Source organism: Urocampus carinirostris, chromosome 18 (assembly GCF_059441175.1).
Source record: "Urocampus carinirostris isolate Australia breed hairy pipefish chromosome 18, RoL_Ucar_1.0, whole genome shotgun sequence".
In the NCBI taxonomy this organism is placed as follows: domain Eukaryota; kingdom Metazoa; phylum Chordata; class Actinopteri; order Syngnathiformes; family Syngnathidae; genus Urocampus; species Urocampus carinirostris.
The window spans coordinates 18,553,738-18,572,685 of NC_142366.1; the positions used below are offsets into that span (position 1 = coordinate 18,553,738).

The following is an 18,948-nucleotide window of genomic DNA, read 5'->3' on the forward strand; positions in this document are numbered from 1 at the left end:
CAATCGGCACCAATTTCTCTTCTTTTTTTTGCCCAGTTTTTAACAAGTTTGTTTTTTAGGGGCGGGTATTTGTAGCAGCAAGATGGTGGTAACAAAAGAAGTAAAAAAAAAAAAAAAAAGATTTCTTAACATACAAGTATTTTCTAAGATGGCACGTTTATATAATTCATTCATTTTTGCTCATTATTAATATCAATATATTTTTTCTCACAAATTCAGTTTTTTACCCTTGAGAGGTGCTAATTAAATACACAATGCCCCTTTAAGAATCAAACTAACAATTGAAGAAAATTCAAAGAGGTAAAATAATCTGAATTTTCTCTGGCTTATTTTTATTCAACTAGACAAGTTAAAAATATAGTCAAATAAAAAGAATAAATGTACCGTAAATTCCGGACCATAGAGCGCACCTGATTATAAGCCGCACCCACCACATTTTTAGAGGATAACCGCTTTTGTACTTACACAAGCCGCACCTGTATATAAGCCGCATGCGCCCACATTAAAACATTTACCACAATCACAAAATTAACCCAAACCCGACTTTGAGTCCCGCGACTGTAACTGAATATAAAGTACACAGTCCAAAAACCACAGCCGGCAAAATGAACGGAAAATGATACCGGTACTTAAGGTTTGATGCAGACCTGCAGAGTCCGGGTCCAGTTGAAAATAATCCAAGGACAAAAAAATGTATATTTCCAAATGTAAGGGTAGGAAAAATAGATATCCATTATTGTCCGCTGCGTCCACAAACACGTCTCATCTTTACTCCACTTCCCGTCAGCCCCCATTGTTTTCGCCCCTTCTTTTTGATTTGCCCGTGGAAAACATATCAGATTAAGTCTCTAAAATAAATACATTACAAAAATATACAGTTGCAAATACATATTATACATGGTTACACATATTTACAAAGAAAGACAACTGAGAGAGTTCAAAGCTTTAATAATAATATTATAACTTTCATCCCAAACCCTGCCTGTGAAGGGTAGCAAAACGCTACTAGCAACACGCTCGCAAAACAGTAATCAGGTCTGTTAAAAAAAACATATCGTACATGTAGAAATCACGGTAAACCGTCCTCATCTTCCTCCTTATGACTGACGTCATCAAAGTCGTCTTCCTTCAGTATGGGAAAGAGACTTTGTCATATAGACGTCGTCCCACGCTCCCTTATTCAAAAACACGCTAGCAATACGCTCGCAAAGTAAAGTTTACGTGCAGTAGCTCTGTTTCCTTCTTTATCGGACTGCTCGATTGCGTTTAGCTTGAAAGCTGCGTCATGTGCCTTTCTTTTTGCAATTTGCATGATGAGGATATGTCTACGCTAAATTACTTTGTGCACAAGCTAAGAAGTTGCAGTCTTCCTCGGCGCATATATTCCACCGGTCTAAATCTTACCTTTTGTACTCGAGCACCGCCGGCGGCTGTTAGAAAAATTACATAAATTGGCCGCATCACTGAATAAGCCGCAGGGTTGAACGTTTGGGAAAAAAGTAGCGGCTTATAGTCCGGAATTTACGGTAGTTAAATTCATATTTTTTAAAAATGCAGATTAGGGGAAAGTACCATGTTTTTTGGCAATGTGCATGATACTTTTGTTTTTTTCTACAAGTACAATGTTTTTGTGCTACAACTGCAAACATTTTTACATTCCTAACATTACTTTTAAACCACAGGTACCTGGATAATACTGCTAACGAAGAAATATTTACCAAAAAAATACCCATAGTCCTGTTGTTATCCCCAGATATCTTGTAAGTAGCGTTTCTCTTCCCTCAGGTTAGCCAGTTGCTTCATGGCCTCCAGCTGGTCCACCTGCAGCTCACTCTTGATCATTTCCATCAGGGTGTCGTTCACGTCTTTTGCCATGTTTTTTGCATCCCTGTAGGGGGGCAAAAAATAGGGAATATCACCGGTGTTAGAGCTCGGGGGAACATCATTCCAGGATTTTCTTGTTTTTACCGGTCCAAACATGATGAAAAATTGATGCAGTGTGTATAAGTTCTGTGTAGCCCACACTGGCACAATGTATTAGTCGCATTGCACTATTAATCTACAATAGTTATAACGTGTTTTCCACCTCGTTGCACAATAGATATTATTTATAGGGGTGCACTTTTGATTTTGTGCAATTAATAAAGACGGCATAACTTTTCAATTTTATAGTCGACATCGCCGCTGAAAAATGTTATCCCCCGTCAGTGACACTCTCCATTAATCTTAGCTTCTGACACGGCCTAAATATAGAGATTGCAACACTTTGGATGGATCCATCATTTTCTTGACGCTGAGGTGGGATTTTATTTTAATGAATTTAGTCCGAATGTTTCGAAGATCATTTAGGAGAGGCGGGTCGCCCCGCAGTGATAAAAAGTGAGACCCTCTCGATAAATCATGAGACTCGGAGCTATGAAGCTGTCGTGGTGGTTCATTGGTATGCATCATTCATTGTCTTTCTGAAACGGCACTGACAGAAACAAATATATGGGATGTGAATAAAAGTGTAGATATGCAGAAACAAATATCTGGGATACTTTGTTATTGCCGCCAAGGAGAAAGGAAGGTAAAACTTTTCCTTGGTCAAGAGAAATATTTGCATTTTTGCAGGGGATTCATTAAGTAGTTTATTTATCATGTGTGGGCACAACCCTATTTTATTAATCTTCATTAGCGGGGCTGGATAAAAAAACAAAATATCCACTTCATATTAAACTCCAGTAACAAAATAAATTATGCCAGAAATGAATCTATTTTTTTCTGTAAAATACCGTATTTTACGGGCAAAGAGGCACTCTCAAAAATATTCCTTTGTGAAAGTATATATATCAGGCATATAAATCCCTCTGAATCTTAACCCTACATGAGGTCCTTTCTCGCTAAATTCGTAGAAAGCCTTACCCACAAACATAAAAGTGACCGCTGTCTTTGAGCAGGATGTGGATAATTTTGTGGCTGTGGAGCAGCAGGTTGTGTTGCACGTATTTTGGGGTTCCTCCTGCCATGATTGCTTCCTCCTCCCTCCGGTCATCTCTGGAGAAACACACTTTGAGGTGGTCCAAGGTACCATTGGACACAAAGCCCTCCAGCTCTTCCCTGGGGCCAAAAACAAACACAGGGAAAACAATGTGGTCATCAGCTGCTTTTCTCATGAACTCATTCAATGCCATTGGCAGCTATACACGGTGAGTATTCATTTATTATTCATATACATCAAAGTTCCTTTCAATGCAAGGGTCGCAAACTCATTTTAATTGGGGGTCTCTAGAAAAAGTCTGGGTGAGGCTGGGTTGCATCAGGTTTTTCACTAGAAAAGCTCTGATGAAAACATTCCAATGTTCTCAAATATCTTTATTTTTCAACACAAAAAAATGAAAAATAAATGAGCATTAAAAATGAATAAGGAGACTAATTAATAAGGAATAATCTAATGAAATAATGATACGGGAGGGGCAGCACGGCAGCTGAGCGGTTAGCGCATCTGCAGCAAGGTTCAGAGGTCATGAGCTCGAACCTTCCTGTGAGGAGTTTGCATGTTCTACCCGCGCTTGCATGGTTTTCCTCCGGGCACTGCGGTCTCCTCCCACATGAAAATTGACCGGATAATAAAAAAACGACTGAAAAATGACCAAAAAAAAACTCGACACAAAATACGACCCAGAAAACAACCCAAAAATCGTCCAAAACCACAAGAGTAATTTTTTTTTAAAGATACAATATGGAATTTGAAACTTTTTGTTCGCTGGCTCCATATTATGGCTTGCGCAATCTTTGCAGCCTATGTCAAGCTTCTTTTGTAGTGCGTGCAAGTATGTGTATTTCTTAGTCGTGCTTGAAAAAACCCTTTTCTTTTATGTGGTATAGGTTTGTCATATGGACTCTATGTAAAACAGGCATTTTCATACTTTCAATTTCATGCTAAACTAACAAAAGACTACTGTGGCGAGCATTAAGTCACCCTCCATCCCTCCTACCCCTTCCACCTACTTAATGTGTTCAGTGGCACGAAGAGAAAAGCAGATAGGCGCAGTGAAAAAACAATAGAAGGGCTTTTTGAAGTTGGGCATTGTTAAAACATACTTTTTTTTACTATAAAGGCTTTTGCGCTTTAAATCAATGAGTATTAAGCAACTGGGAATGATTTCAGTAAGAAAAATCACTACTACAAAACTCAATTCCAATGAAGTTGGGAAAGTGTGTTAATTGCAAATAAAAATTGATCCAAGTAAATTGCAAATTCTTTTCAACCCATATTTAAATGAATGCACAGCAAAGACAACATATTTATTGTCTTCACTCATAAACTTTATTGTTTTGGGAGAAAATCATCAACTCTGTAATTTGATGACAGCAACACGTGCCAAAATAGTTGGGACAGGTGTCAATAACTACTCAGAAAGTGGATGAATGGAAATCAACCAACTATTTGCAGGTGAACAGATGAATTAGCAACAGGTGAGAGTTGTTACTGGGTATAAAAAAGGGAGACCCGAACAAGCTAAGTCATTCACATGCAAGGATGGGGCGAGGTTCACCTCTTTGTGAACAACTGCGTGAGCAAATTGTTGAACAGTTTAAAAACAACATTCCTCAAAGTACAATTGCAAGGAATTTAGGGATATCATCATCTACAGTCCATAATATTGTGAAAAGGTTCAGGGAATCTGGAGAAATCACTGTGCGTAAACGGCATGGCCGTAAACCATTATTGAATGCCCGTGACCTCCGAGCCCTCAAGCGGTACTGCATTAAGAACCGACATCAATGTGTAAAGGACATCACCACATGGGCTCAGGAACACTTTGGAAAACCACTGTCAGTCAATACAGTTCGACGCTATATCCGTAAGTGTGGGTTAAAACTTTATGTTGCAAAGCGTAAGCCATTCATCAACAACATCCAGAAACGCCGCAGGGTTCTCTGGGCCCGAGCCCATCTAAAATGGACTGATACAAAGTGGAAAAGTGTTCTGTGGTCTGATGAGTCAGTTTTCCAAATTGTGTTTGGAAATTGTGGACGTCGTGTCCTCCGGTCCAAAGAAGAACAGAACCACCCAGACTGTTATGCACGCAAAGTGCAAAAGCCAGCATCTGTGATGGTATGGGGGTGCATGAGTGGCCAAGGAATGGGTAACCTGCACATCTGTGAAGGCACCATTAATGCAGAAAAGTACATTCAGGTTTTGGAACAAAGTATGTTGCCATCCAAACAGAATCTTTACCATGGGCGCCCTTGCTTCTTCCAGCAGGATAATGCCAAGCCACACACTGCACGTCTCACGACAGCGTGGCTTCGTAGTAAGAGGGTGCGGGTGCTTGACTGGCCTGCCTGCAGTCCTGACCTGTCTCCCATTGAAAATGTGTGGCGCATTATAAAGCGCAGAATAAGACAAAGGAGACCCCGGACTGTTGAACAGCTGAAGCTGTACATAAAGCAAGAATGGGAAAGGATTCCACTATCAACGATTCAACAACTAGTCTCCTCACTTCCTAAACGTTTATTGAGTGTTATTAAAAGGAAAGGTGATGTAACACAATGGTGAAGAAGCCCCTTTCCCAACTACTTTGGCACTTGTTGCAATTATAAAATTCTAAGTTTATCATTATTTGCTTATGGAAATAAAGTTTATGAGTTTGAACATGGATAATCTTGTCTTTGTGGTGTATTCATTTAAATATGGGTTAGAAAAGGTTTGCAAGTCATTCTATTCTAATTTTACTGACATTTTAAACTTTTTCCCAACTTCAATGGAATTGACTTTTGTAGATGGCAGGAATGGTGTTGATCAGATCTTTGTCAACACACTTACTGCCTAGTTTTGCTTCCTGTATCCACCCATATGACACCGTATGCCAGTGTGTAGGCAGCCAGTATGCCGAATACGAGCAGGGTGGTGAGAAAAGTGAAAATAAAAGTACAGACAGCTTCAAAGTGTTATTCTTTCTAAAAAAATATGACCAAGTCCCTTCGAAATTTGTCGGGGCAAAGAGGAATGACGTTCCGTGTGCGTTCTCAATCGCCATGACGACCCGAATCATGTGATCACGTCACTGGAAACATCGGGTGCTAAAAATTTCTTGCAAAGTTCATGCATGGTTCATGCTTAAGCTCTGTGTTCTTTTAATAAAATCATATTTTGCAAGCACAGTGTCCTTGTGTTTATGGAAAGCATTGTTTAGAAATTGGAGGTATCACAAATACGAAAAAAAGCACCAAATTGGAAGTTTCTACTTGAAAGGCATTCTTTCACAAAAAAATGTTTTTCTCAGACGTTCTCTCGGAAACGAGTAGTTTCAAGACACATAGCAAAGTTCAACAGTTGTTTCCCAAACAAAGGTCAAGGCTAGAAACATACTTTTTGCCACCTAAATCCGAGGGTTGAAGCTTTATTTTGAAATGCCCGATGGCTGTAGCTACGGAACTCAATTTTCTGTAGGCCTTCAGAAACTAGTCAAAATGGCAAAAATTAGCTGGCACCGACACTTTTCATTTAAGAGAAACGTCAGGAATTAAATGTGTTATTATAAAAAATACTCGTAACTTTTTAAGAACACCTCGAAGGACGCATTTTTGAAAAACATTTTTCAGAGGGGGCTACAAACTATCATCCTCAGGGACGGTGTGTTTTAGACCCCTGATTTAATGTAAACTGTGCTTACACTGAATGAGTCATTTAAAAATCTTGAGATCACTTTCCTTTTCCAAGAGCCTTCTGGCAAAATCCAAAGAGGTTTTCCAGCCCTTATCAGACTAAATCAGAATATGCAGAGCGACGGCCTTGTGACATGGCACACGGACTTGCAACATCCCCTTAAACCATTCAAAGCAGAGACCTTCAACCAAAATATTCGCAAGAGAACAAAACAAACTGTCAGGTTCAATAAAAAACAACAACACGGATGAGCAAAAAAGGTCCGAGGAAAGCCATGCCAGACAGCTAATTTATTTTGCTTAACGAGGAAAAGCAGAAAGGTCGAGGCGCTCTCCTAAACACATTTTTCTAATCAATCCTGCTGTTGTGTGTACCCTCGCTCGCTGTCGGGTGAGGTGAGCTTGCCAACTCCTCTCCTCTGCTTCAATATCTACAGGAAGCAAAGAGGAAGGGAAGCAAAAAATACTCTCCGGGGGTGCTACTCCGCCGAGATCAAGGTGTGCCACTCAAGTAAATTGATGACTTATTTAAAACACACAATAATAAGGAAAAGATGAATATCCTGTGGTGCTAATCGCTACACAGTTCACGATAACTTAAAATATTATTAATATTCTACTATAATTAAAAACATATGGTAAAATAAGAAAAAATAACTCTTAAAAGGGACATTATGTATTAATCAGAGCTTCACAGTGGTAAAAAGAAGTTCATTGATTTAAAAAGAAATAATAATGATTTGAAATTCGAGCAAAAATGCATGAACGGTCATAAAATGTGCATCTTTTAAATACACACAGTCTAACAAATATGTATATATTTACATAACCTGAGGCACAACTAGACGGAGCGGACATGATTGTCTACAATTTGCTGCTAAGGGTACCCCAAATATACAAAAACCTTTGAAAGACTGTTCAACAGAAGGAAAATAGTGCAGTTTGGTCACTTTGACTCTCCGTAGTTTCTTCCTTGTGTTCCGGTTACACTACACAATACAGCGACATATAGTGGTCAAATACTACACAGTGTCCCTTTAAAACCAGCAAAGTAATCTCATTTCATTTTATTCGAAAAGAAAGTAAAAGTTGAAAAAATAATTTTAAAATGACATTTTTTTATTAGTATTATAAAAGAAATATAAAAAATCCCCTATCTCTTCATTGGAGAATTAAAAAAAATGGAGGGAAATCCCGTTAAACTTTAGTTGGCAGGTTATATTTGTAAATTTGAAAAAGTAAAATAGGGAGGAAAATATATAAAAACAGCAAAAAAATAAATATTGCTTCAAAGTTGAAAAAAAAAAAATCAGCTTTCATATTTACTTGAGAAACAATTTTAAAATGGTCAATAAATAATATTTAAAATAAGCATAAATATTTGGTTACCAGTAAAATATTTTTAAATTTTGTCAAATAAAAACCATGCTCATTCTGAGCAAATTTATCTGCAAAGACGATTTTGCAATTCAAAATTAATCAAAAGTGATCATATTTTCGACGGCCGGTGTTCCTCGAGGTCTTTTTAATGAAAAATGTGCACCTTGGTTCAAAATAGTTTGAAAAACACTGGTCCAAGAAACTGTCTTGTTTTTATTGATTATACAACTGCTGACAATGTCCACTAGTTAGCAATTAAGTCTTGGATGCATCACATCAACCAGCAAAACGAATGTTTTTTGTAAACAATGAAAGCACTTTAAGAGAGGTCCACACTGGCCAAGCACAAAGCGAACTGTTTGGTGATACTGACCAAAAGGACAAAAAAAACAAAGAAGATCAACTCACATCGGCTGTGATTTATTCTTGTGATTAGGGCTGCTAATCCATGCACATTATTAATCCTGTCCTACAACCAGAGTAGTCCACTAATACTGAGCCAACGCAGATACAAGGTGGATGACGTAAAACAAGAGAAATGAAACAGTAGGAAAACATAACAAGGTTTATATTCTACCTATGTTTCATGTTGAAAATATCTGTGTATTATTTGTTATTGCAACATCCATTGCAGCCGGGTCATCCTGGAAGGGTGCAGTCCCTTCTCAAAGTTTCTTCATTTTCCTCATGTTAAGGTTTTTTGAGTTTTTCCTTGCCCTCATGTAAGTTTTAGATCAGGGGATGGTGTCTGCGGTGTTCAATCATCTGTCTGTGCTGAGACTCCTTGTGATTAACAAAGTTAACATCCACTCACACATAACCTACTGTACAGGTTCAACAGTGATTGGTTGTTACTTAAAGGTGATTTAAGTTTGACTTTCAGGGTAAGGAGCTTAACGGAATTTGGAACTTTGTTACTCTCTGCCGCCATTTCCTGGCTTAAAGTCATGATCACAGGCTCAGTTGGCTGATTCATGATGCAAGTATGTCCATTTCTTAGACGCACTTGAATAAACTCTTCTGTTTTTATCTTTTTGGGGGTTTGGGTTGGCATTTGGACTGTATTAGAAACAGGCATTTTCACTTTAACCATATTCAAGCTAAACTGACAAATAAAAATAAAAACCCTGCAGGGAAGACCGTGAAATCACTCTCTAGCATTCCGGCCCAAACCCCAATTCTCGTACCTGATGTGTTTCACCCCGAACAGCTCTGATAAAAGATAAAAGCAGATAGGCGCAGTGGAAGAAAATGCATATGGATTCTTTGAACTTAACTGTGCATTATTGACAAAACTTTTAAAGGACACCTTCAATGACACAACCCACCTTTAAATTACAAAATTTTGGAAACTTGTAATTCGAACATATGCAGAACATGCAGACCACTCATAAAAAAACGGAAAGAAAAAAATAAGTACCTATTATAAAAAATACAAAATATCACCCTTTTGGAAGTGGGCAACTACATTTTAGGTCGACAAGAAAAGGAACATTAAATTGTGCTATTATTCTGAGTATTAATGATTCGATTTGCTGTCAGACCAACCTGCTCCACAAAAAAGTCAAAAGAAAAAAAAAGAGAGAAAAGAGCAAAAAAAAGCAAAAAAATAAATAAATAAAATAGAAGAAAAAAAGGAAAGGGTTTTTATGGGGGGGTTAACCATAGTAGCAAGATGGCTAACAATCAAGTTTTTTGACCATTGGGAGGCACTAAATAATACACACTGTCCCTTTAAGTGCAGGTCATGCTGATCATGTAATCATTTATTACCAATTGATTTTCGTATTGATCTTTCAAGTTTTTACTTTCAGATCTTAATTTGTATAGATTTTTTTAAAGAGCAGTGGAATGCTTTATCAGCACTTTCTTTCCTGGGCCAACCTCACCCAGACCCTACAGCTCCAATGGCCCCCAGGTCAAGTGAGACCCCTGCAGTACATGTATAGAAAATAAATTAATAGACGATGAGGCTTACCTGAAAAGGTAGTCTTTGTCTCTGTAACGACATCCATAAAACAACCAGGTCTCGCCGAACGCTACGTTTGGATTCCGCTGCCTCTCCTCCTCTCTGAAAGTCAAATAGGGACAGTAATCAGCCAATCTTCATTCACAGAGACAGAAGCAGATGGACGAGGGAGAATCCATTCTCGCAGCTGAGGTTAAAGAAGACGGGTGACACACTTAACCGGCATCTGCAGCGACAGCGATTGTCTCACGCCCGCAAACCATGCTTGCAAGGACGTTATGTGTACCCCTAAACAAGGATACATTCCATCACTATAAACAGGGACAGCATATTAAATAGCATATACTCTGTATGTGTCCAGCAGTGATTGATTGCACGAAAAACTGCAACTTTTCATAAATTCTACTTGAGGCTGTGATGCTGGAAAAATAATAAGGCAAGAGAGCGACGAAATCCCCGCACCTCAACAATTGAAAAGCTGCCAGTTTTGTCCTGATTTAAAAAATTAAAAAAAATTGACCCCTTCAACCTTTGATGAAACCATCAGTCAGCAGAATCTCAAAAGCTTTATCTGTTCCTGCTATCTGCAATGACTGAGGTGACCGAAGAGTGCGGCCACAGGGGTAGAACACATACAAAACGTCCTTCTTGTAGCCATTTTAAATGGATAAATAAAGTGACATGATAAAACTATAAATGTGCTCCCGTTAAGTGCTTTTCTTCACATAGTGATAAATTCACAGTTTAGTATACACTCAAAATAAGGTGAGAAAACATCAATGGATTATGGACTTCAGCAGGAAAGGACCCAAACAAAGGATAATAAAATCCAACCTGTTCAAAATGTCCTCCCCGTAGTCATTTGTTTTTATTAAATCTCCTAAGTTACAAAAGGAAAATCAGCCCTAAAAGGTGTGGATATCAAAGATCAGAAAAAATATTAGAATACGATGTGAACAGTGCATAATAGTCCAAATAACAAACAACAGCGAGCAATAATAGTCAAAATAAAGAAATGGCATCCCATGCAAAGGAGATTCTGTTGCAGGTGCCTAATATTAGGAGAGAAGACATCAATGGATTTTGAACTTGCAAGAACAGGAAAAGCCCCAAGCCTCCTATAAGAAACTACGACCTGTCCTCACCAAAACCCTTGTTTTGTTTTTGTTTTAAATCTTCTATGTTAGGGTGGAAACATATATTGGCGCCACCAGGCTGTACTTGCCCAAGACACATCGCAGGAAACGGTGCAACCTCAGTGGTTAAGTGATCCAACCAACCAAACTAATTAAAAAGATTCACCTTAAAGGGTGAGAAAATCAAAGAACAAACTTCATCAGCTGATAGTGCCAATGATGTAAAAACTGCTTTACATTAAAATAACAAACAACAGTTAGCAATAGTAGTTTAAATAAGGAACTGGCATCCTATGCAATCCCCTTTCCAAGCGTCCAATATCGAAAAGATAAATAAACGTATCCCCGTCCCAGCCATGTGCTCTTATTTTGTCATTACCATTGTTCAAGCGGTGTATTTTTTAGCTTTTCAGGTTGTTTCACAAAGCGTTTTGAGTTATTTTTTATGGATGGAAAGCGTGATACAAAAAAAGTGTGATTTGATTTATTTCCAAGTACTTGCATAGCAGATTTTTCTAATTACTGCTTTTTTATGTTCCACAAAAAAGTGTTGGATAGGAAACAAAACCAACAAAATGATGATAATTAGACAAATGCTGTCACTGCATTAAATGATGACCAACTAAAAAAATGTTATCTGAAATTGCGGCTAAACGTGATACACTAATTTAAATCATTTTTTCCTCCATGAATTTGATTTAAAAAAAAACCTTTATCCACAAAACAAAACAAGAAAATAAACATGAAAAATCCAATTAATCCAAAACCATATGTAGTCGGAATACAAGATTCAAAACCAGACCTCATTTTCAACACAGTAACATTTGCGTTTTTGTCTGCACTCCTTATCCACTTAACTAAATTTGCAATTTAAAAAAATGAAAAAAATTGTCTTTGTCATTGAAAACAACGTAGTTAACATTGTTTACAACGAGATTAGACAGGATAATCATGTCATAAAAGACTTAAGGGAACACTCCATAGCATCTATTGCAAGACAGTTCAATAAAAACTCTTCAGGGAAATGATGTTTATCATTGGGCATCTTGTGTCATCCAACAAGAATGTTGCTCCTCTTTTGCCATATATTAAAAAGATTACTTTTAAATTCTGTCACACACAATGCAAATAAATTAAGAAAAATGGTAATTGATAATCAAAATCTCTGCTGGTATCATGTAAATCGAATATCATGACACTTTATAAAGCAACATGAACTGATTGAATGATTCCCCCACTGCAAATAAACACATAAATCGTACAAACATACTATACCAAGACTGTAAATTGATCACAATTATCAAATAATCTAATGGTTTCAAAATTTAATGTGTGACAAATCATTAATTACTTGCAAATAAATGGTTCCCAACGGTAAATATACATTTTTATACTGTTATTAATTCCCATGTAAAAGGATTTAAAATGTGACACAACATATATGTGGTTGAATTATTTCGCTGAATAGAGTACGCCACATTGGACACATATATTTGGGCTTTGTTAATGTTTTGCCATTGTGTGGCATTCGTACATTACGTTGGCAAAAGGAACATTACATTTATATGACCAGACACACATACACACACACACAAATATATATATATATATATATATATATATATATATACTGGACTGTCTCAGAAAATTAGAATATTGTGATAAAGTTCTTTATTTTCTGTAATGCAATTAAAAAAACAAAAATGTCATACATTCTGGATTCATTACACATCAACTGAACTATTTCAAGCCTTTTATTATTTTAATATTGCTGAATTTGGCTTACAGCTTAAGAAAACTCAAAAATCCTATCTCAAAATATTAGAATATCATGAAAAAGTATACAAGTAGGCTATTCAACTATTTACCTGAATCATCTAATTAACTCGAAACACCTTGCGAGGGTTTCCTGAGCCTTAAAAACACTCAGCTTGGTTCAGCAAACTAAATCACAAGTATGGGGAAGACTGCTGTCCAGAGGACCATCATTGATACCCTCCATCAGGAGGGTAAGACATAAAAGGAAAATTCTCAAAGAGCAGGCTGTTCACAGAGTGCAGTTTCAAAGCATATCCACAAAAAGTCTGTTGGAAGGGAAAAATGTGGCCGGAAACGCTGCACAACCAAGAGAGATGACCGCAGCCTTAACAAAATTGTGACGAAGAGCCGCTTCCAGAATTTGGGGGAGCTTCAAAGACAGTGGGCTGAAGCTGGAGTCCAGGTATCAAAAGCCACAGTTCACAGACGTGTCCGGGAAATGGGCTACAATAGCCGTATTCCCATGGTCAAGCCACTTCTGAACTCAAGACAACGGAAGAAGCGTCTGACTTGGGCTATAGAGAAGAAGCACTGGACAGTTGCAGAGTGGTCCAAAGTCCTCTTTTCAGACAAAAGCAAGTTTTGAATTTCATTTGGGAGTCAAGGCGCCAGAGTCTGGAGAAAGGCTGGAGAGGAGCAAAATCCAAGTTGCTTGAAATCCAGTGTGAAGTTCCCACAGTCAGCAATGGTTTGGGGAGCCATGTCAGCTGCTGGTGTTGGTCCACTGTGTTTCATCAAGTCCAGAGTAAATGCAACTGTGTACCAAGAGATTTTAGAGCACTACATGCTTCCATCTGCTGAAAAGCTCTATGGAGATGAGGATTTCATTTTCCAGCATGATCTGGCACCTGCCCACAGTGCCAAAACCACCAGTAACTGGTGCACTGACCATGGCATCACTGTCCTTGATTGGCCTGCTAATTCCCCTGACCTAAACCCCATCGAGAATTTGTGGGGTATAGTTAAGAAGAAGATGAAAGACACCAGACCTACAAATGCAAATGAGCTGAAGGCCGCTATCGAAGCATCCTGGGCATCAATAACACCTCAGCAATGCCACAGGCTGATTGCCTCCATGCCACGCCGGATTGATGCAGTAATCTGTGCAAAAGGATTCCCAACCAAGTACTGAGTGCATCAATGGACATTTTCAAATGTTTGATTTAGTTTTGCTGTTATAAAATTATTTTTTTACTTGGTCTGAGGAAGTATTCTAATATTTTGAGATAGGATTTTTGAGTTTTTTTCAGCTGTAAGCCAAATTCAGCAATATTCAAATAATAAAAGGCTTGAAATAGTTCAGTTGATGTGTAATGAATCCAGATTGTATGACATTTTTGTTTTTTTAATTGCATTACAGAAAATAAAGAACTTTATCACAATATTCTAATTTTCTGAGACAGTCCAGTATATACATATATAATTAGGCTTAAAGCCCCAATGTGTAATATTTGACCACGAGAAGGAAATGTGTTGTCTGGTACAATCGAGGGCCAGTAATACAAGGGAGAGCAAGGCATCAAAATTCCGGAAGAACATGGTGCTGATACAAGACATTCCAAGTTGAAATAGAAATACAAACCGATAATCCTTTTTTTAAATAAAAATGAACATTGGTATGATAGTTCATGTATTTTTGTCGAGGATTCAAATAAATATATTTTTTTACTGGATGAGGTTTTTTTGTACCACTAGAATGTACTAGATATTACACACTGTCCCTTTGAAATGACTCCTTTACTAAAATTATAATTACTCAAATTATTTACTTTTGAATGCCTCTCAATGACATGTTTCAAGGTTCTTAGTGCAATTTAAGGCCTCAATTAAGCATTTTAATAGCCCAGGAAAATTATATATATCTAAGAAATCCTGTTTGGAAATATGAATGATTGAAAACCACATGAAGAGTGTCCGTCTGATTTAGCAAATACATTTTTAGAACATCATATTAAAAAAGCTACCACTTGTATGGTTCAACTTATGGGATGCTTCAAGTTTCAAACATATTCCCAACTCAATGAATCAGGTTAGCATTCAGTGTCGAACTGCAGATAAGGTAAAAAAAAAAAAAGAAAAATTCTAACCTCACGGGATTGTTCGAAGGGACACAAAAAAAATAAGGAACAGCCAACAAACGAGATTTCTTCTCAATTTAGAGAATTCAGGTTAAAGTATTTCTTCCCAGACAGCATGATGAAATGAAAAGCGGAGACAGGCAAGAAAAGCGAAGAGGAGCTGTCAATCAAAAATGCAAGTCGAAAACAAAGTCTGAAACGACATCTCTCTCACTCAGGTTCGCTGTCATGAGATGAGCGTCAGAGTAAAACTCGTACCGCAATATTGATTTCAACAAACCCAAGTTGAGAAGCGAGAAGTCTTATTTTGTAGCACCTGGAAACAAAGCTGTCTGGCTGAAGCACCCATTTCCTTCATTTTGCATCCTGTGCAAGACGGTTTTGATCCACAAACAGCATCAAGTAAACTCATTTTAGTGCACTCGTCTGCACTCACCGCCTGCCCCGAAGGGATCAATACAAATATGAAAAACCTTGGGTTCCATTCTGAGTAGGCCACACCGACGGCGCCTTTCCCTGAATACAAATTACATGATTGCATCTGTGCGCTCTTAGCAGAATGCAACCGGATCCCTAGAGGAGTGCAACAACTAGATCGCTCCAGTTGGTCGGCACCAACTGAAGAGGGCTATTTGGAGAGGGCGAACCGAAGGTTAATACTTGGTAAACACATCAGTATCATGTACAAGATTTTATTAGGTTACTGATAGAGTACTAGTTTACTTGCAACCAGGCAGCTATAGATCAACTTGCATTTAGGTAGAAAAGAAATGTCTTTCTCCTAATGTGCCCTAAAATTCATTCATTGCATTTTAACAGTTACGTACATGCAGTCTGGGCCTTACCTGTCATCAGGGAAATGTAAACTAAAATACATAATGTATAGTAATATTTATGCAGCCTTTAAGTTATTTCTCATTTAACGTGACAATCTTTTGCATTTCATGTTTGAAATCGCGTAATTTTCGCAACAATATTAGCAATTAGTATGTAACGTATTACTGTGCTGAGCGGCAGCAGATGCAGAGTGAGGCATGCGATTCTCTTGCCTCACGGCAGAGGGCAATAGTGAGACTAAGGATTCTGATTTGGGGCACAACACATCCCTAAACAATAGAATTAGTGACAGTATTAGCAATCTAAAAGCAAGTGAAGCCATCCAGTAACTATTTTTCTTGTTGTATGGACTTTTTCATAATGGAGATTTAACCATCTATTGATGCTTTTACTCGAAAACAGTAAAAAAATTAAAAATTAGGGTAAAAGAATAAAATGTTGTTTTCCCATCTTACAGTTTATTAATTGCCTTATTTCTCTGTGAATCAGACGACTAATAAGACATGGGTTCATTTATTTGTAAACATGACTGTGCCTCACCAGACTTCAACCTCACCGCACATCACAGTCTTTCAATAACTACAATAGTTGGGGTTAGATAAAAAGAATCACTGGATTTTAATCAGGGTTCATCATTTTAAAGAAAATGTTTTTTGAAGACTTCTGTTTAGTCATTAATTCACAACACAGTTAAGATGCTCTTTTATATACATAACCATCAATGGCTAGCCCAGTTAAAAAGGTATTTAACACCATTGTATACTATGGTAACTTATGAGGTAATGCGCAGAATCGTTTTCAATTTACATTCTATACATTTTTATTGTATCAAACTTCCTATGCTTTGCTTCTTAATATTGTTAGCCATTTTATTTGTTGATGCAAGTATGTGTTGCGTCTTTTGCCGCTTGTATGCCACAAGATAAGTTGTTTTTTGTATGAAATGCTCTACATTGGATATTACCGAATCTTACTGCAATATGTATTCTGTGTAGCACTATTTAGTTACTCTATATAACACGCTACAGTGGGCATTTGCACGTCACACTGGGTATTTGTATATTGTATTCTTTTGGCTTTATTATTGTACTGTTCTCAGCTCAGGGATGCTGCTGGAAATGTGAATTTCCCTTCGGGGATGAATAAAGTATCTATCTATCTATCTATCTATCTATCATTACCAAAGGTCTCCAAACTATGGGCCAAGGTATTTGTCTGTGGATAGACATTCATTTTTAAACTGCCCAGAGGATTTTGTAAAAACGACAACTGAACCCTGTGAGTTCATGCCCTAATTTGCTTCTAAATAAGCAAATTAACTAATTTCAAACAAGTGGTATTACAAAATCATTTTACACTGCCCTGCTAAATGAGGTTTTTGCTCATTTGCTGATTATTTTGATCATTTCAGCATTATTTTGTAGATTTTACTATACAGTATTTATAATTTATAATCTTCTAGTAAATTGACAACACTACATGTGGAGGGCAGCACGGCGGCACAGTTCTAAGGTCTTGGTAACCTCCTCGGGTTCAAATCCAGCTACCGGACTTCCTGTGTGGAGTTTGCATGTTCTCCCCGTGCTTGCGTGGGTTTCCACCGGGCACTATGGTTTCCCTCCCACATTCCAAAGACATGCATTTCAGGTGGATTGGTCGGTCCAAATTGTCCCTAGGTGTGAATGAGCGAGCGAGCTGTCTGTCCCTGTGTGCCCTGCGATTGGCTGGCAACCAGTTCAGGGTGTCCCCTGCCCACTGCCCGATGATTGCTGGGATGGGCTCCAGCACCCCAACGACCCTACTGAGGATAAGCAGTGCAGCGAATGAGATGAGACTACATGTGGATTTGGATGTGCTGAATAGGGCACAAAAAAAACATATTTAAATAATTTCCCGTTTTTCCATTGGACCAAAAATCCGAATACCCATGTCCTACACTGGGAATATCAGACTAAGGGCCAAGATTAGTTCGGGCCAATTATTTATAAATCCCTTAAAATGGCCCCTACTGGTCCCGAGACGGCATCTAATTACTGCACTGAGTGTAGTGGTAGATTGCTGTGCCAACTGCCCAACAAAATAGTCGTGGGTGTTGCCGGGCTGCTATGCGTTGCAAGATATTCAATTGGGAAAAAAGAGCATTTGCTGAACCGCTAACAACTGCGATTATGATGTACAATAATAATAGCCATAATCATAATGATCATCATGATTAAAAAACTACATTTGATTTGTTAATGTGCTTTTGATATGCATCCGTTAATTCACAATCCACAAAATCGCTGCAATGCTTGTCAATTAATTAAAGTGATTGCAAATCTCATCACCAGAAATATCGTTAAGTTTTTCAAATCCACAAGACTTTCAATTATCTCATGCCTTGTGTAGCAGAAATCAACTGAAGGCAATTTTTCCAACAAATATATGATGAAAAAGCAGAAAATGGAAAATTTGTGTTGAGACTGTGTTGTGTCAAAATGGGGTATTGTGATTGTGTATTTTATTTTGAATGCTCAGATTTGATTCAGTAAAAATGTGTCTCCCATATTGGATTATTCTACACAAGCCTCAGCTGGTTGTCATCCTTGACAAGTTGGGCCTCTCACATCAATTTTCTATTTAACGTTGCAAAGGATAAGACTGCTGACAGCCAAGTGTTATATTTATTTCGCCGCTGTCACCGCTGTGCGCGTATTAAAGACATGAAAAACAGGCAGACAAAACATGATTCTGCTTAGAATTCTGCGCCAAGATCAATGCCAGACAACCGAGCTGGGGAGTTTGTTTAAAAAACACATTTGGCACCACCTACTGAGTATGAGACCTTTTGGAGAGGCTTCTTTCCTGTACCAATCTGAATTCGAGGATGTATTTTTACAAACAAGCATCGATTAGCATTGAGAGAAGAGATGGAAAGGTCTCAGCATGATTGCGGCACAGACGGGATGCCTTTCAGGCCCAGAGGCAGATACGGCACCCCTGTTGACAAACTAGTGATCGTTATCTCGGGGGTCTGCGTCAAATGGCTGTTTGGTACAACGCCGCCGCTCTCCGGGACGGGTTCACATAACCAACC

The 18,948-nt window shown here is 38.0% G+C and overlaps 1 protein-coding gene across 1 annotated transcript in view; it reads right to left on the reverse strand.

Moving 5' to 3' along the window:
• mtrr (5-methyltetrahydrofolate-homocysteine methyltransferase reductase) overlaps positions 1 to 18,948 on the reverse strand; it is a 44,579-nt gene that overhangs the window by 4,459 nt on the left and 21,172 nt on the right. The window contains exons 13-15 of the mRNA XM_088321919.1: positions 10,013 to 10,105; positions 2,905 to 3,099; positions 1,730 to 1,888 (exon numbers count right to left, since the gene is read on the reverse strand). Of these exons, the coding sequence (XP_088178045.1) occupies positions 1,744 to 1,888; positions 2,905 to 3,099; positions 10,013 to 10,105 (433 nt within the window). The 3' untranslated portion in view covers positions 1,730 to 1,743. The remainder of the gene's footprint in view (positions 1 to 1,729; positions 1,889 to 2,904; positions 3,100 to 10,012; positions 10,106 to 18,948) is intronic.